The sequence below is a fragment of the Lissotriton vulgaris genome, chromosome 12, assembly GCF_964263255.1.
Source record: "Lissotriton vulgaris chromosome 12, aLisVul1.2, whole genome shotgun sequence".
NCBI classification, from domain to species: Eukaryota; Metazoa; Chordata; class Amphibia; order Caudata; family Salamandridae; genus Lissotriton; species Lissotriton vulgaris.
In genome coordinates, this window is record NC_141700.1 from 515,416,142 (window position 1) to 515,435,455 (window position 19,314).

The 19,314-nt window shown below is 49.6% G+C and overlaps 1 protein-coding gene across 4 annotated transcripts in view; it reads left to right on the forward strand.

Annotated features, from left to right (window-relative positions):
- IL34 (interleukin 34) overlaps positions 1–19,314 on the forward strand; it is a 699,141-nt gene that overhangs the window by 668,612 nt on the left and 11,215 nt on the right. For 3 of the 4 annotated variants that reach the window (XM_086945282.1, XM_086945285.1, XM_086945283.1), the window contains one exon: positions 15,890–18,772. In XM_086945282.1, coding sequence (XP_086801408.1) covers positions 15,890–15,972 — 83 coding nt within the window. In that variant the 3' untranslated portion in view covers positions 15,973–18,772. Of the gene's footprint in view, positions 1–15,889; positions 18,773–19,314 lie in introns of those variants that run through there. The other variant, XR_015302449.1, reaches the window with a different exon arrangement.

A 19,314-nucleotide genomic window follows, 5' to 3' on the forward strand; every position in this document is an offset into this window, starting at 1 on the left:
CCACTCCCTAGGCAAGGCCAAACCAGAATAGGACTCTGCGACACAGTAAAAGAGAAGCATACCGTTCCACCAGCCCCTTGACCCCAGAAAAGGAGAAGAGAGAAAAGCAAAGAAGGAGAGGAAAGAAAACAATACCCCAACATCCCCGTCCGAAAGTCAGCATTAGAAGCATATAACTCCACCTCCCACCCCCAACCCCCGGCCCCCAATCCGCACACTCACTCCGCCGCTCGCGCCGGCGGCGTCAGCCTAAGGAGGCGCAAGTACCGTGGACACGTAAGCTCGCGAAATTCCGTGGACAGCAGTGCCAAAAAGGGATGCCAGAGCTCCTCAAACTGGTCAACATTCCCAGCCACCGTTAGCGACATCTTTTCCATGCCCAGTACCTGCCAGAGCCTATGCAACCAACCAGTGATAGAGGGGGCAGTGGGGGTGCGCCAAAGTACAAGTATGTTCTGAACGGCAGAGCCTAGCGCAATCGCAATCTGCCTGCCCCTGCGGGATTTCAACGGGTACATCAGGTCATTGGGGAGGCCAAGCAAGACATACGCGGGGAAGCGCGGGAGCTCGATCTCAAAATTCCTATCCACCTCATCTAAGACTTCCTTCCAGTAGGCCGACAGCACCGGGCACTCCCAGAGAATGTGCGTGAGGGTGCCCTCCTGTCCGCAGCCGCGCCAGCAACCCTTCTCGCCTATTTTGCGCATCTCGTAGAGCCGCTCCGGGGTGTAGTACCAATAGGTGGATACTTTAGTGAAGGTTTCCGTCAGCCCAGTGTGGTACGCAGAGTGCCTCGCCCGATATGCAATCTTGTCCCACTCCTTGTGGCTCAGGGTCCTGCCCAGTTCCCTGTGCCAGCGCTCCCTCCCTGGGTTATGGTAATGAAACGGCGGGGGTTGGAGAAACTTATACAAATCAGTGATGAGTTTGGCGTCCGAGGCCCGGGTTACCAACCATCGCTCATAGGGCGTAATCGAACGGGCGGCGACGTCACGCACTGGGGGTTGAAGAGCCCAGTGGCGGACTTGCATGTAACGCAGTCTGTCCCCTTCCGTCAGGCCAAACTCCTGTCGGAGCTGCTGGAAGGGGAGCACGCCCTCCGGCCCGTAGATCTGGAAAAGCGCTCTGCATCCCGCACTCACCCAGTGGGAAAAGGCCCCCGGCTCCAGACCCGGAGTGAAGTCCGGGTTGCCAGCAATGGGAGTGAACGGCGATGGAAAAGTGGTGAGCTCCCGAGGCTCACACACCGCGTCCCACACTCTTAGCGGGACCCGGGTGATAAAGGAGGCGTAGAGATTAGGCGGGCGATGAATGCGCCGCAGGAACGGGACCTCCTGGAGGGTACGGCCTGCAACTGCCTGGTCTTGAAAGAGCCAGTGTTTGTCCGATTCCCATCGGCTCCACTCCACCAGGTACCGGAGCTGCGCCGCCTGAAAATACTTCCGGAGGTCCGGGACTCCGAGACCTCCCGCCTCCGGGGCAAGCATGGAGAGGACCCGCTTCATCCGAGGCTTACGGCCCTGCCACACAAAGCGGGAGATGTCTGCCTGCGTCTGCCGTATCCAACCCACGGGGGGCTGAAGAGGTAGAGCGCGAAAAAGATACAGGATCTGGGGCAGTATCGTCATCTTCACCGCCGCGATACGGCCCAGCCACGAGAGTAGGCCCTTGTTCCATCGGCCGAGTTCCTCTTTGATCTTTTTGCCCAGAGAGGAATAGTTAGCTGCGACCATGGCAGGCAGGGAGGGAGCAAGCAAAATGCCCAGATAAGGCACCGTGGAGGAGGACCACTGCAAAGGGAAGAGACTTTGAAGGTCCCGCCTGGCGGCGGCAGAGAGCGACACATCCAGTGCAGCCGACTTAGCCATGTTCATTTTAAAGCCCGCGACGCGGGCAAAAGCGTTCAGTTCCTGGACGCAGGCAGGGAGTGACCGCCTGGGGTCATCTAGGGTCAGCAAGACATCGTCCGCGTACAAGCTGACAGTATGTGTGTATTGCCCCATCTTCACCCCAATCGCGTCCGGGTTGTCGCGGATCCTCTGCGCAAACGGCTCCATATATAGGGCAAAGAGGAGCGGCGAGAGGGGGCAACCCTGTCTCGTGCCGCGCTCAATGGCGAAGCTGCTGGAGCTGTGTCCATTGACACGTACTGACGCCGACGGTCTCCTGTAGCAGTTAAAGACCATAGTGCGGAACTTCTCGCCGATCCCCAGTTTCCCAAGAACCAGCTCGAGGAGGGCCAATGAACCCTATCAAAGGCCTTCTCCGCGTCGACCGATAGCAGCATCCGCTCCCCCGGGACGCGTGAGGCCTTTTCCAGCACGTGCGTCACCCTCTTCGTGTTGTCGACCGTCTGCCTACCGGGTACAAAACCGGCCTGATCCGCCTCCACCAAACCTGGTAGGTGTAGCCCCAGTCTGGCCGCCAAGATTCCGGTGTAAAGCTTGAGGTCCACATTTAGGAGCGAAATGGGCCGGTACAAGCCGCACAAGGTCCGGTCCTTCCCCGGCTTGAGGATGACCGACACAGTCGCTGAGAGGAGGTCCGGTGGGATGGCACCCGGTTCGGAGAAGGAATTGAACAAGCGAGCCAGGAGAGGAGCGACAGTGGGACAGAAGGTCTTGTAGAACAAGGCCGTGTAGCCATCCGGGCCCGGGGCTTTACCATGCTTCAGACGTGCGATCGCGGAGATGACCTCCTCCACGTGAATGTCCCTCTCTAGGTGGTCCGCCTGGGAGGGGTCCAAGGCCGGGAGGGTCACGGATTCCAAATAGGCCTCAGCCTCTCCCGGTGGGGAAGGTTCTGAAGCGTACAGTGCCTCGTAAAAGGAACGAAAGGTATCTGCCACCTCCGCGTCACCGGAAACCGGGATCCCATCCACTCCCACCAGCTCCTTCACCACATTGCGTTGCTGCGCAGCCCTGAGCCTATGGGCCAGGAGCTTACCGCACCTGTCTCCGCCGGTGTAAAAGGCATGTTTCAGGCGCAGCGCTGCGTACTCCGCCCGATCTAGATCCAACGCAGAGAGGAGTTTCCGTGCCGCCTTCAGTTGCTTCCAAACACGAGGAGCCCTCGTGCGGCGGTGGACCTGCTCAAGCTCCCTAACCTGCGCCGTCAGTTCCTCCCTCTTGCGCTGGCGTTCCTTGTTTTCCGCCGAGGAAATGGAGATAAACTCCCCCCTGACGACTGTTTTCAAAGCCGCCCACTGCGTAGCCAGGGACATGTCAGAGTTGTTATTGTGGGTCAGGTAGTCCTGGATGACTTCCTCCACTCGCTTCACTACCGATTTCTTATGGAGAAGCGTGTCCCGAAGCCGCCACATCCCTCTGGAGGGGGGGGGCCGCCGGCCAAGCAAAGACCCCGGAAAACGGCGCATGATCGGAAAGGGACAAGACCCCGATGTCCGCCGCCGTGGCGGCCGAGCGAAGCGGGCCGCTCACCAAAAGATAATCCAACCGCGAATAAGTGCGGTGTGCGTGGGAAAAATATGAGTAGTCCCTAACGGTGGGATGCATGGTGCGCCAGAGATCATGCAGGTCCATCTCCGCAATCTGGTCCTGTACCGCCTTAGAAAGCTCCCCTGTCTGCGGAAAGCGCTGGGCAGACCTATCTAGAGTGGAGTCGAAGACCATATTCAGGTCTCCCCCCAAGATAATATGGCGATCGGGCGAGGCAGTAACGTCCACCAACACTGATTCCAGGAAACGATCCTGGTGGTCGTTGGGGCTGTAAACCGAACCAACCGTAAAGGCAACACCTCCGAAGCGCATGCGATACACCAAAAGCCTCCCCTTCTGCTCAGCATGTTTATACAACACCTCCCCCCTAAAGGAGCTAGCTAGAAGAAGGGCCACCCCAGCGGTCTTAGTCGCAGCAGAGGAAAAGAGTTGCGTGGGGAACTTGGCAGAGCGCAACCTATGGCAATCTCTGGGAAGTAAATGGGTCTCCTGCAGGAGGCAGATATTTGCCTGCGACCCTTCCAACAGGGAGAGGATCGCCCTACACTTCACGGGGTTATTCAGACCCTTAACATTAAGGGTCACTACTTTCAGGGGTGGCATCGCCTCCAGGGAAACAACGCGCTATGCAGCAGGCGGGGGATCAGCGGAGGGGGCGCGCGGGGCAGGGGCGCAGGGAAGGCCAGAAGAGGCATCGTACACGTTCGGACAGCTTCGGACGGGACCCCCCCCCACAACAAACCAACAGTGAAACCCCCCCAAAACCCACTTATGGCAACCAGCCAAAACAAAAAGCAGAAAACAACACCCCATAGTCTCAGTCTAGCCCAAATGGGCGAGTCTGCAGAAAACAGTCAAGTGGACGTCCAGCCACACACCACCCCCCTCGCCCCCCCAGCCCCCAGCCCAGCATCGTTAAAGCTAAGAGCCTCTCCCCCCGGAGAAAAGTTAGGCCGTTAAGGCCACACCAGTAGATTCAGGCAAGTTCCGGGCCGCAGTCCTCAGGGCCTCCGCCATTTCAGCTCTGATGGTGGGCGAGTCTGGACGACTCGCTGGCGCTGACGATGGGCGTCTTCTCGACCTCCGTCGGCCCCGCCGCTCGGGGCGCCGCCATGCGGGTGTAGCCCCTTCCTCCTCCGTAGCAGTAAGGCCCAGCACTCCGCAGACATCTTGTAAGGAGCGCAGCTGATGCAGCACCCCATTCCATCGAAAGATAAGACGGAAGGGGTGACCCCAGGAATAGGCTGTCTCGTGCTCCCGCAGAAAGTCCGTAGCGATGCGGAAAGACCTGCGCTTCTGCAGTGTGATGGCGGACAGGTCCTGATAGAGCGCCACAGGTCTTTCTCGGAAGGTCAGTGGTTGCTTCTTGCGGGCCTCCGTCATGATGCGCTCCTTTAGGGGGAAATCCGGCAAGAATGCCAGGATATCAGGCGGGGGTGCCGATGACTGGCGTTGGCGGCCCACCCTGTGTGCTCTGTCAATGCGGATTGGGAAATCCGCTCCTTCCTCCAAGATGTCGCGGAACAGGTCCTGCAGATAAGCCACTAGGTCCGTACCTTCATCCGCGGACGGAACACCCCGCACCCGGATGTTGTTCCGCCTGGACCTGTTCTCGAGGTCCTCCGAGTGGGCCTGGAGCTCGACACATTGCTCCCGGAGGCGGAGGACGTCCTGCTGGAGATGGGTTATCTCCTCATCGCGACGTTGAGCCGCCGTCTCCACAGTATCGACCCGCTCGCCCAGGCCCTCGACTTCCCTGCGCACCTCCCGGACCTCTCCAGCCACTTCGGTCTTAAGAGTTTGAAATTCCTCCTTGAGGGAGCTGAATAAGTCCTCCATGAAGGACCGCGTGACCGGCGGCTCGCCCACAGTTGCGTCCGTTGATGCCCGGGAGGCCCCCGGGGACGGCTGCGTCCTGTCGCGTAGTTGCTGGGACCTGCCGAGCATTTCCGGCAAAGTGCGATCTCCTCGTGCCGCGCCACGTCTTCCAGTCATCTTGGGGCCCGGCAAAGCCCAGGGTCAGTTGCTGTAGGCGAGCGCCGCCGCTCGCGGGCACCAGATGTGAGGCCCTCGCCGAGGACGAGGGTAGTGCGTCACAGGCGACAAAATGGCGGTCCGAGCCTGGGCAAGACGGTCCCCGGGCCAGTAGGGCAGGCAGCAACGTCCGAAGTGTAGGCCTCCCGCCTCGTGCTCCCAGGGAGGGCAGCAGATGAGTTGGTGCCAGGACGAGCCACGGCTCCCGTGTGAGAAGGGCGCGGGTCGGGGTCACTGGGCTCAGCCACACAAAGACAAGATGGCGGGAGGGTGGGACCCAAGAAGGCAGCCCGGGCCAGCAAGTCCGTGGGCGACCCTCAAATGGTATCGAGTCCGGAAAGTAGGAAACCGATGCCTCCCTCCACCACCAGTTGATTTGCCCGGCTCGGGCACTGCTCGAACTCCGCCATCCAGGGCCTCCAGGCGCGGAGTTCGCAAGTCGTCACCTTTCGAGACCCCGGGAGGGGGGAGACCGCCGGTGCAGGGCTAAGGTCCGTCGCCCAACAATGGTGCCCGTCACCAGGGCACCGGCCAGGAAGCCACCTCACTCCGCGGAGTCCGTCTAGTCCGCTCCCTCGGGATCTCCGGCTTTCCGCTTTTCAGCACTCGGGCCAGCCGAGGCGCGCGGACAGCGCCGCACTACGCTCCGCCTCCAGGCTCTTCTCCTCGGGGCGACCCGGGCTCTACTCCTCGGAGCGATCTCCGAATAAACTTTCCGGGAACTTCCCCCGGGGCCACAGAAGTCAAAGTGGCACCAAAATGTGCCCCTCGAGCTCCGGCACAATCCTCTCACCCGCGGTGCAGCCGCGGGGGGAGAGAAGCGCAGAAATCAGGGCTCAGGCTGAGCTGGGCCGGAGGAGCTAAGGGAGGAAGCGTCCGCTCACCCCGCCATCTTGGCCACGCCCCCCGAACGTGCACTTTTTAAATACACATGTTATGTTATGCACCTTCAGTAGCATATAAAAACAGGGAACCACTTGTTTCTTCACAAATGAAACTGGTATTCTTCCATGTTGAGTAACCCCCGTCTCTCCATGCTGATACGAGAGAATTGTATGTGCCTATTGACAAATTATAGGGCTTCATTGACCAGATGTGTGTGTGTGTGGGGGTGTGCAGGTGTATGTGTGTGTGTGTGTCTTAAGAAACTAAGAACAATTCATCAATTTACATAATTACCATTGAATCAAATAATTATCAATTATTAAATAATTGTTATTTAATTAATAATTAATTGGCTTCCCACCCACCCTTAACCCCTACAAACCTAGCAGTCCACACCTCAAATAAATCTAAGAAAATTCGTTTTCCATAATTTACATATTAAAATTAAATACTAATTGTTATTAACTTCTCACCATAGACCTTCACAAACCTAGCAGCTCAAGACTAAAATATAAGTTAAATAAATAAATATGTATGCCATCATTTACATATTTAAAATCCAAATAAATAACGAATTTACAATCAATTAATAGTTAATTATTATTTAAATAAATTCTCGCCCTTTACCCCTACAAACCTAGCAGCCTGCAACTTAAATAGAAGTGAAATAAATCAGTATTAAATAAATTACATGATTAAAAGTCAATTACATAATCAGCTTACAATTTATAATTAATTGTTCATAAGTTATTCCTTAATTTACCCTACACCCCTCCAAACCTAACAGACTTCAAATAACATGAATAAAAATATCTGTATTGCATAATTTACATAATAATTATCAATCATATAATCAAATAAAATGTATTTAAAAAAATCATAATGAATTAGTACCTAATGAACTTCCCAACCTATTCCCCTACAACCCCAACAATCCACCACAATACTATAAATTACTATTAATAATTAAATAAAACAATTCTAAAGCACTTTAAATTAAGCTATATTAAATAAATATATAGAAACAATAGCAACACATACAATTATTATATCAAGTAAAACACAATAAAATAATTAAAAAACATTATTTTTAACAGCTATGTCACTGAAATCAATATTTAAAACATGAATATTCTTTAAAACGATATTACTTACCTCAAAAAAGCAATAATCTCTTCAACACTATTTGTGCATTTGCGTGTCACAATATTTGATTTCCAATATTTATCTCTTCTGATATTTTACACTCAATATTTTGTCCAAGCATATGGCCATGTCTGAACTGGGGTGGCAGAGTGAGCTAAAGAATGGTGATGGATTAAACCCAGATCAGTTGACTGGGGGTGAGTGTTTGATTTGCTTAAACGCTCCGTCCATCATCCCCTTTTGTATCGCTTTGTTCGCCCTAAGTTAGCAGGGTATGCTCAGACGTGAGTCCCTTGCTCACTTGGCCACTGGATTCAAGATAGCCTGGCTGATGAGGATTATGAATCCGAAACCGGTCCCAGGATGCTTGTTTCTGGTCCAGGGAAGACATGGCTTGGCAGTTCGGGCTGGACTGTTCCCATGAGGCACAGGGTCAGACTGATTTGCATATGGCCATGTCTGAACTGGGGTGGCTGAGTGAGCTAAAGAATGGTGATGGATTAAACCCAGATCAGTTGACTGCGGGTGAGTGTTTGATTTGCTCAAACGCTCCGTCCATCATCCCCTTTTGTATCGCTTTGTTCGCCGTAAGTTGGCAGGATATGCTCAGACGTGAGTCCCTTGCTCACTTGGCCACTGGATTCAAGATAGCCTGGCTGATGAGGATTATGAATCCAAAACCGGTCCCAGGATGCTTGTTTCCGGTCCAGGGAAGACATGGCTTGGCAGTTCGGGCTGGACTGTTCCCATGAGGCACAGGGTCAGACTGATTTGCATATGGCCATGTCTGAACTGGGGTGGCTGAGTGAGCTAAAGAATGGTGATGGATTAAACCCAGATCAGTTGACTGCGGGTGAGTGTTTGATTTGCTCAAACGCTCCGTCCATCATCCCCTTTTGTATCGCTTTGTTCACCGTAAGTTGGCAGGATATGCTCAGACGTGAGTCCCTTGCTCACTTGGCCACTGGATTCAAGATAGCCTGGCTGATGAGGATTATGAATCCAAAACCGGTCCCAGGATGCTTGTTTCCGGTCCAGGGAAGACATGGCTTGGCAGTTCGGGCTGGACTGTTCCCATGAGGCACAGGGTCAGACTGATTTGCATATGGCCATGTCTGAACTGGGGTGGCTGAGTGAGCTAAAGAATGGTGATGGATTAAACCCTGATCAGTTGACTGGGGGTGAGTGTTTGATTTGCTCAAACGCTCCGTCCATCATCCCCTTTTGTATCGCTTTGTTCACCCTAAATTGGCAGGGTATGCTCAGACGTGAGTCCCTTGCTCACTTGGCCACTGGATTCAAGACAGCCTGGCTGATGAGGATTATGAATCCGAAACCGGTCCCAGGATGCTTGTTTCCAGTCCAGGGAAGACATGGCTTGGCAGTTCAGGCTGGACTGTTCCCATGAGGCACAGGGTCAGACTGGTTTTCATATGGCCATGTCTGAACTGGGGTGGCTGAGTGAGCTAAAGGATGGTGATGGATTAAACCCAGATCAGTTGACTGGGGGTGAGTGTTTGATTTGCTCAAACGCTCCGTCCATCATCCCCTTTTGTATCGCCAAGCACCCAGTATGCCAGCTCTAGAGAAGTGGCAAAGGAGTTAATACCACTGACCAGTGGCGGCTCCTCCGCTAAGGCGGAGGGAGCATTGCCTTACTGCTTCAGCTGCAAGCTGAATGCAAAAAATAAAATGATAACGTTTTTTATTATCATTTTGTTTTTTTGCATTCAGCTTTCAGCTGAAGGCAGGGGGGCAGGACAGGGCTCCCCACTCATCACAGGGAAAGAGGGCTGGCTGTACCTAAAGTGCGCATGGCGCTTTGACCGGCTCTCTCGGGCTGGCCAAAGCGTCATGCGCACTTTGCATGTTGTCCACCCAGGCTACATACAGCCTGGGTGGAGAACATGCAGAGCCTGCCAGTCCCTCTCTGAGCGCCGAACCACGGTGCTCAGACCAATTACAACACTGCTAAGGTAGCGTTGTGATTGGCCAGAGGATTCTGGCTGGCTGCATTTGCTGGGGTTCTCCATCAATGTGCCGAAGTCGCACCTGAGTCCCTCTCAGAGGCTCCCCTTCATCAGAGCAGTTCTGGATTCAACGCTGTTTCGGGTTTATCCTCCCGAGCAGCGAGTCTGGGATATTCAGGCTATGATTCTGCTCTTTCAGCCTCTATCCCGGGTTTTGGTCAGGATGACCCTCCGGCTTCTGGGCCTGATGGCCTCCTGCATCCTGCTGGTGACGCATGCCAGATGGCATATGCGTGCTCTGCAGTGGGACCTGAAGTTCCAGTGGGCACTGCATCAGGGCAACCTGTCCGAACGCGTCCAGATCTCGGAGGGCACTGCACGACAGTTGCTGTGGTGGCTCACGAACCGCAATTGAGTCAGTGGCAGATCCCTCTCCCTTCCCCAACCGGAGCACACAGTGGTGAAGGAGGCCTCCCTCCTGGGATGTGGGGGCCACATGGGAGAGGCGGAGACCAGAGGCCTCTGGTCTCCGGCAGATTCCCGGCTCCATATAAATCTTCTGGAGCTGCGGGCGATCCGGCTTTCACTGAAGGCATTCCTTCCCTCTGTCCGGGGAAGTGTAATGCAGGTTTTCACGGACAACACCACCGCCATGTGGTATTGCAACAAACAGGACGGGGTGGGGTCCTGGACCCTATGTCAGGAGGCTCTCTAACTCTGGACATGGCTGGAACATTGGTATTGCAACAAACAGGGCGGGGTGGGGTCCTGGACCCTATATCAGGAGGCTCTGCGCCTCTGGACATGGCTTGAACATATGCCGCAACTCCAAAGTAGGGGTTGTCCCCCTGGGCACCGGGTGATGAATACCCAAAGGTATAATAAAGTTATTCCAAACAACAAATTGAATCCATCAAAGTTTTACTTCATAAATGGCTTTTTCTTTGTCAAATTGTATTTTTCATTTGAACAAGAAAGATGCTTTCCAAAGTTAATCCATTAATATGCCAACAAGCTTCATCACATATCCCTATGCATTTCGGGCTTTCCTAGCCCTTCATCAGGGGAAATATCTGTGAAATGAAAATAAAAAATCGGGCTGATTATGGGGGACATCTCAATACATCCTAAAATCAACGCTGGTTGATGTCCTATAAGTATACGAATGTGATAAGAAAAGAAAAGAAACAGTGCACATGGTAAAGATCAGGAAACTCCTAAATCACCATACTATTAAACGTAACACTCGCGTTTTATCGGCGTTTTTGTGATACGATAAGGTCCAGGGTGATGTAAGAAGATTTAAAGCGTGGTGTTATACCAAGCTCTCGTGGGTTACAAAGCATGATGCGTCTAACGCTCAGACAGACTAAAGATATACCATCACCTAAAAATCGTGAAAATAGGAAACATAAATTCCATATGTGTATCATGCAAAATAGAAGTACCACGTTGTCTAGCAGCGCTCAACCGAAAAGTTAATAAAGCGCCATTTAACAAACAATCCTTCAAGTTAGAATGGAGTGATAATACTTACTAGAAGCATGCCAAATACGAAGTTGTTAGCTGTTAGCACGGGTAATTGTTCATCCATGGATGTTACGGGTAAAAGTTAAATAAATTTTGCGTCGCACGTTACATTGTAGAGGAGTGGAGGTAGATAGAGGACCAGGGCCGGACTGGCCATAGTGGGCACCGGGCGTTTTCCCGGTGGACCGATAGGAGGGTGGGGGCTGATTTTGGACTCCTGGGGGGCCGTTTTTTTTGTTACCGGGGGTCGGCAAAATCGGCCCCCAGTAACAAAATCGGCCGAAACCGGCCCTCGCACACTGCTTTGCTGCACTCCCCCTCACCCCTGGGGGGCTGGCTGACAGTGTGCCAGGGCCGGTTTCTGTTCTCAGTCCAGCCCTGTAGAGGACTACCCTGTTGAACATGGTGGGGGCCATCTTGAAACGGCACACGAAAACAATGCATGACGTTTGATGTGTTAAGTGATCGGAGTGAGATTGGGTAAAACTCACGAGACACATATCATTGTTAATCAATTGAGGTAAAAGTGAAAATTTGTCATATTAATGACGTTAGGGGCCATCTTAAAACGAAAACAGGAGTGATATATACATAAAAAGTGGTCAAACATAATCAAAAATAGTAAAGTCATTAGCACCATGAACTAAAATAACCAGATTAGACCCGTTAAACAGGTAACAGGTAGTTCAGCCATTAAATAAGGTTCATAGATGATCAAACAAATTGATAATGGTAATAGTGTTCAGAGCAAAATAAATCATAATACAATATGGTAAGGTTCGTAGATAGCAAAGAAATTCCATTCTATCATTAAGGCCGGTGGGCTGCATCGTGCACAGGTATCTGATCCAATAATTCTCTCTCTGGAGCAATTTGTTCTTGGGGTTCACGCCCTCTGTGTTCAGTACATTTTCAAGGACGGTAAATTGCAGTTGTGCAACATTATGTCTATGTTCCACGAAGTGTTTTGCTACAGTAGACTTCATATTGCTAGTCCTAATGTTACTCTTGTGTTCCAAAATTATTGTCCTTATCTTACGTTCTGTGTGGCCGACATAACAAAGACCACAAGGACACTTCAACAAATAAATCACATTAGCTGTATTGCACGTGGCGTTCACTTTCAACTTAATCTTATGACCCTTCATGGGGTGATGCAGAGTGTTCCCTTTAATGATGTTATTACAATTGCTACAATTATAGCAAGGTTGAAGACCTTTGTATTTGACAACGGGTGTGATGGTTCTTGGATGTGTCAATAATTCATCGAGGTTAGGACCTCTGGTGTATGAAAAGATGGGTGGTTGTTCGAAGAGGCCCCTGAAATCTGGTTCCCTGCTCAGTAATTGCCAATGTTTCAAAATAGTTTTTCGGTATTTGTTGCTCAGTGTTGAATATTTAGACACAACGGTCATGCGTTTGCTTTCAGTTTTGATCTTAGAACAAAGCAAATCTTCTCTGTTGAGCTTCTCGCATTTGGTTTTCGCACCCTTCAGAACTTCATCAGGGTATCCTCGGTCTTGAAATCTCTTGCACATGATATCAGTGTGTTTGGCACAGTCTGTGGGGCCAGATATAGCGCAGGGGGACAACCCCTACTTTGGAGTTGCGACATTGGTTCAATTTCAACCCTTGATGGTACAGAGAGCGAAGCCCCAGCTTGCACGCGACAAACTTTCATTTTTTTACCATTACTTTTCACTTTGTGGTGTGTGTCCTACCCCCCCTTGGTCCATGGCTGGAACATCACAGCATTACTTTGGTGGTTCAACACCTGGCAGGTTCTCTGAACCCCAGGGCGTCTGAACTCAGGCGCCGGTGCATGATGGATCACGAATGGCGTCTGAACTCAGACATGGTGCAAGGTCTCTTTCAGCAGTGGGGAGAGCCTGGGTTAGATCTATTTACCACCGAAGAGAACGTGCAATGTCATCAGTTCTGCACGTTGGAATTTCCAAGGTGACACTCGCTCGGAGACACTTTTCGTCGCGAGTGGAGTAGCGGTCTGTTGTACGCCTTTCCGCCTATACCACTTCTGCCCAGAGTGCTGAAGAAGATCAAGAGAGACCAGGCCCACATCGTTCTTGTGGCTCCGGACTGACCTCGAAGAGGCTGGTATCCTGAGCTACTCAGTATGAGCATCGATCCCCCGATCCGTCTGCCTCTTTGGGAGGATCTCCTGTCGCAGAAGCAGGGGACGGTCCTCCATGGAACCTGTCCAGCCTCCACCTCCATGCGTGGACATTGAGCGGCAACAGTTGACAGCTTTCGATCTTCCTCCCGAAGTCTGGGATGTCATTCTGGCAGCCAGTATACGCCTGCAGGTGGAACAGATTTGTGGCATGGTGCACAGCGAAGGCTGTGGATCCCCTTTGTGCCCCTCTTTCTGACGTTCTTTTGTTTCACCTGTCTTTGGCCCAGCAGGGCTCTGCTCTGGGCACTATCAAAGGTTATCATTCTGCCATTTCCGCCTTCCTGAGGCTTCCTGATCAGCCTTCTCTTTTTAAGTTCCCGGTTGTTAACGCTTACTCAAAGGCATTACACACAGGTTTCCTCCCGTGCCTTTCATAATGCCTCAATGGGACTTAAATCTTGTCTTGACTTTTCTGGTGTGCGCTCCCTGTGAGCCTCTTCATAACTGTCCCTTACGTCTTCTCACTCTAAAGACGGCTTTCCTGGTTGCTATCACCTCTGTCAGAAGAGTGGGTGAGCTCGAGGCCCTTTCTTCCAAACCTCATTTCCTTTCTGTTCATCTGGACAAGGTGGTTTTAAGGACCCGTTCTTCTTTCTTGCCAAAGGTTGTTACGCCCTTCCACATCGGGCAGACCATCACTTTGCTTACCTTCTTTCCGCCTCCGCATCCTTCCAGGGAAGAGGAGAGGATCCACCGTCTGGACCCAAAACGTGCGCTAGCATTCTATCTGCAGCGTACACAGCAGTTCCGGGTGGATGATCAGCTTTTTGTTGGCTATGTTGGCGCCAAAAAAGGTTGGGCTGTGCACAAAAGGGCCATCTCTCAGTGGGTCGTTTTGTGCATCAGAGCATGTTATTCCTTGGCCAAGATAGAGCCTCATGTGGGGCTGCGTGCCCATTCTACCAGGGCAACAGCAGCTACTACTGCCTTGGGACGTGGCATTCCCTTGCAGGACATTTATCAGGCAGCTACGTGGGTCTCGCTGCACACATTTACCAAGTACTACTGCCTTGACAGTCATGTCCGGAGAGACGGATTCTTTGGCCGTTCTGTGCTCCGTGACTTTTTGGTGTAATCTTGTTTGCAGACCCTCCACCGGGGGTTGGTATTGCTGGGGTATCTATTCTAAGGTAAGGAATCTATCACTAACATGTCTCTTTCAGATGCACAAGTTACTACTTGTGTAACGATATATCTGAAGGAGACATTAGTTAGTTATAGATTCCTTACCGCCCCACCCATCCTCCCCGTTCTGCGAACTGATTACTCGTGTTAAGGTCATCCCCTTTTCGGGCCCTAGTTGTATGCACCAATGGTCAGTATCTTGCATGACTCTGCGTTTCGGCGTGGAAAGTCGTTTACAGAACTGACGACGCAAGTGATGGGCACGGAGCCCACAACGCCACCTACTGGCACGCAGGGGTACTGCTAAGCAGAAAACTTTCCGGATCCAGTCTGACGCCTGGGGAATATTTTAAGGTAAGGAATCTATCACTAACTAATGTCTCTTACAGATATATCGTTACACAAGTAGTAACTTGTGCATCTATCAAGGGGCATTTTTAACATATTGTCTCACCTGGTCCTTTCATGGCTAGTCTACTTTTATTTGTATGCCGACAAGACTATGATTCCCTTCTGTATGAATGGGAGCCTTGGTGCAGCTGAATCTAACTTTCTAGTGTGTATGGAGGATTTCCAAGAATAGATAGGCAGTTAAAGGCTCTAACTTTACTCAGATAAAACGTAACTTTGGCTTTTAAAGCACACCAAGAGCTGGTTCGGTCCATCTTTCTGGCTGCAGGGACTTTGAGACTGGCCAAAGTCTACCATCATTTTCAAAACCCTGGGATATAAGCTGGATGCAGCACTATCTATCTACGTTGTAGTGGTTGTGATTCATCAGGCTAATTTTATGAGCTTGAATTATTACAGAGAATCCTGCCTTGCCTTTCTCCATTCAGTAGACTTTCTTCTGTGCCATCACTAGCTGGATCTGGGTTTGTCTACAGTAAGCCCCTGATTTGTCTCTTTCCAAGGTACTCCAGTCCGATCTTCAAGTGATCCAAAAGTCTGTAGCTCGGTTAGACACTAGTCTGTGCAGATTTAAATGTGCTACCCCATGCTCCTCAATGAGTTCCATCATTCTTGCATACTGGTTATAGATAGATCCATGTGCCCTGCTCATAAAGCCATGTATTACACAGTTCATCGTGAACAAATACTGCTACTTGCATTCTCTAGACAGTGGTCGACAGCAATCGATAGACTACTTATTATTGTAGACCATGGTTGGCCGTGCTTTCTCTTTCTTGTCTTAATGTCTTAGAATGACATTTAATTTGTTTTCCTTTAACTAAGGAGCACCTATGATTCGGAAGGTAACTGGGTGTGTTGAGTACTATTCAAAAGTTAAACATAACACTGCCTTTGAATGTCCTGTACCTATTGCTTTTTTTTCTTCTGATTGTCTTTCTCCTGCAATTTATTCATTTTCTCCTTCCCACTCCTTTCCCGTCCCCTTTTCTCCTTCTTTACTCTCATCCAATTATCTTGTCTCATTAAACCTCTTTCACTCTCCTATACTCCTCATTTGAACTCTCCCTTTCCTCTCTTTCTTCTTTTGCTCCCTCCACCATGCTCACTCAATTTCTTTCTTTCGCCTCTTTCAGGTAATTTCAAGGATGCTGGTTCACTTCGGAGTCCATTGATGCCAACTATGTCAAAATCATCTTCCACTCCAGTCGCAATTTAAAATATTCGTGCTCCAATATTTCAACATTTCCATAGTTTCCATAGGATTGTACCAGAACCGGCTCAAAGACAAACCTGTAGATTTTTTGGAGAACAATATCTCTTGAAATCAAAAAACTAGAGAAGACGGCTGTTGCAACTTAATCTTTCATTTTGACTTTAAGCTGTTTTAACTTTGGTATTTGTGAATACTATTGGTGAAGATATAATTGCTAGACAGAACGGTCCAGATGTCGGACTTATCCTCTTAGACATCATTGCCAACCCTGAAAATGTCTGCATTTCAGGGATTAGAAATTTGCAAGGGTGTATCACAGATGAAGACTCTAGGTTGAGCAACTTGAGCCATGTTCTGCAAAAGAGAGCAAGTGGTGGAAAAGTCACGGAACTAAGTGTGTCATTTGTAAGTAAGATAATTTCCCATGGAGAGGGGTAGAACAGACTGCTACCTGCTCAGAAGCAGTCATTCCTACAAGAGTACATCTCTAGATGGTGTTTGATTGACTGCAATTTAAGGCTTTTGTTTCTCTTTTTGGCCCATGAACAGGAGTTTTCGAGAAAGAGTGAGAACACCAAACATACTGTAAGCAGCTTAATACTAAGGAGATACTGTGCTCAGTCTTAAGAGACACAAAAGCAAGAACACGTGGACCTCCAAGAGCCCTGAAACCATAGAGTGAGAAATGTGTAAGACTTGAATCTTGGAGCATGGTCTCACCACTGGGCAGTTTTGATGGCGCCCATGACTTTGGCAGACTTTACAAATGGAGATCAACACTTAACCGTTGCACCATTCTCTTTTGGTCAAAACCGTGAAAACATAATCATTCTGCACATTGCCTGGAGCTCATCTTTAACTAAACAAAGAGAAGGTCACATTGATCTCCTTTAAGGCAGCTTTAATGCATATGTCATACAACTGCAGATCACCTTCACCACAGGAACATGCAGTTAGTTTGCTTCCACAGTTCCTAACTCTGGCTTGCATGTTTTAAATGAGACACATCCAAGAGTGGCAGCTGAGCACACTTATTAAATCTTTCAGTTGATGACCTTCGGATCCCTTCTAGGTGGCTCTGTCCACCGTGGCCGACCCTTTGCTACTCAATGCACATAACTTTTGGAGAATGAGAGGTGAGAGTCAATAAGTATGCACCTTGGTTTTGGAATTCCCTCCATGTTGGAAAATTGTTAGGAGTTCAACCAATCTGTTGGGTCCAAATAATCCAAGTATACACTTATTTCCCCCCATAACTACATCTCAGCACCACCATTGCTTTACCCTTTGCAATGGTGAGTGCAACTCAGACAGGGAGAGTTACTAGGGTTTTTGAAACACTCTAGTTTCCCAAGGGTTGACGAGCAAATAATGTGTATGAGTGTGGTTTGGGAATTTGGTGGGCATGGGTTGGTGTGAAAAGGAAAAGGTAAGTGCTAGTATCTCAATAAGCTACAATACAGTTAGGTGTAGCTGAAAGGGTCCTCCTGCTTCGATGGAAGGTGTTTGTTGTACCATTGACATACACTGCAGACTCTGGTAATATCGTATAATCCAAATAAAAGGTGATACTTCTTAAAATATTTCTACTATGCAAAAGTATTCCAAAATGATGTAACACTTTTTTGCCTGGAAAATATAAAAGGTGTAATCAGCTGCCTTTTCACAAAGGAAGAATGACTGTGACAACTCGATCCAAGAAGTGAAAAACGCCAGGAATGCCCCAAAAGCTCCATATGAGGTAGTATTATTTTCATAGCACTTCTGGGTACTGTATTTTGCCAGCACACACAGCCGCTCAGGCCACAGATATCTGCTCTTATGCCTTATCAACTTACCTGCTGGTGGAGCAGAAAAATGGCAGAGGGAAGAAGGGCCCTTTGAGGTAAGTTCCATGGCCTTTCCAGAAGGTGCCCTGGTCACCCCTTATGTAGAGAGTTCAAGGTGGGCTTGGGGCCAACTACACTCCCTTTGTCTGCGGTGCTTCTGGTAGAAGAGCTGTGTCAATACCGAATTCCTGGACTGGTAAAAAAAGGCAAGTGGTGCCTGCTCTGTCATTGTTGGGCTAAATGGTACTGCGCATGAGAGTGGTTGCGCACACCCACACTTAGGATTGGTAGCCCGCCACTCTTCCCCACTGAAGGCTAAGCCACTTGGGTCTCAGCAAAGCAGTGACAGGAAAATGAGTCCTCCTTTGTGGCCCTCACTTTACGTCAGAGGAACAGATGGTATCAGGTACTAGAGCTTATGGACACATTCTTTAGATCTAGCAGGGTGAAATTAGGTTTTAGGGCTGGTTCAGCCAGTGTTGTGCCCTGTTAGGAAGTCTGGAAGCTAGTTGAGATGTTTGTGTTGAGATTAATATTTACTATCTTAAATATTTTTTTATCCTGTTCATTCCATAACTTTCCCCATTTTTTGAGGCAGGTGAAAAAGACCAGACACGTAAAAGACAAATGTATGTGTGCCGGAGCATTAAGGCCAGTTACCACAATGGGTGGAGCGGCTGGAGACCCATTCCAATTCCTCAGGACAGAATGTCCCTGGACCTGACAAGCGACAAGGCACCAAGGACCATGAGAAAAGAACAATAAGCATGCCAGACATGCAGGTCACTTTTAGAGCCACTAACCAGGGAGTGTGTCTAGCATTACCTTTCGTCTTGCCTCTTCCCTCGTCTGATCGGCCAGGCAGAAGCCTGAATGTAGTAGTAGTAATACTTTTTTTCGGTCGTAAACAACCATAAAGGTACATACAAACAAAAGACCTTAAAATGTAATAATATGTTACATCAGTTTAAAAACGTGTATAAATAAACAAAAAATAGGACAATCCAGTATACCACATATCTTGAGACACAAACATAATCAACTTAAAATAACTTGGGCATCATAAACGGGTGCAAAAGATACAAAAAAATTAGCATCCAAGCATATATAAAATGACAACATCAAAGTCCCAGAACCGAGGCACACTCGGATGGGGTTACACAATTCAGGCATTTTAAAGGGTCGAGTGTAACTTTAACAAAGTCCCAAGTCTAAAACTCAACTGACTTGGGCACACAAAATCCTAATTCGATACTGCGGATCCAGCATATCAACCCAGCAGCAATGGTTTAAATTCATGAACCTCGTGCAGAATTCAAGCTTTTTTAAAGTGACAAGTGCAACTTTGGCAAAACTATCCCAGGTCCAGCACTCAGTCGACTAGGTATGCAAGATTCATGGTTCGATAGTACAAATACTCCAAGTCAACAATTATATAAAAAAGACAGTCAAAATCATTAGCGCACTTGCTCTGATAAACAATAAAAAAAATCTAACATTCGTAAAATAACTAGTT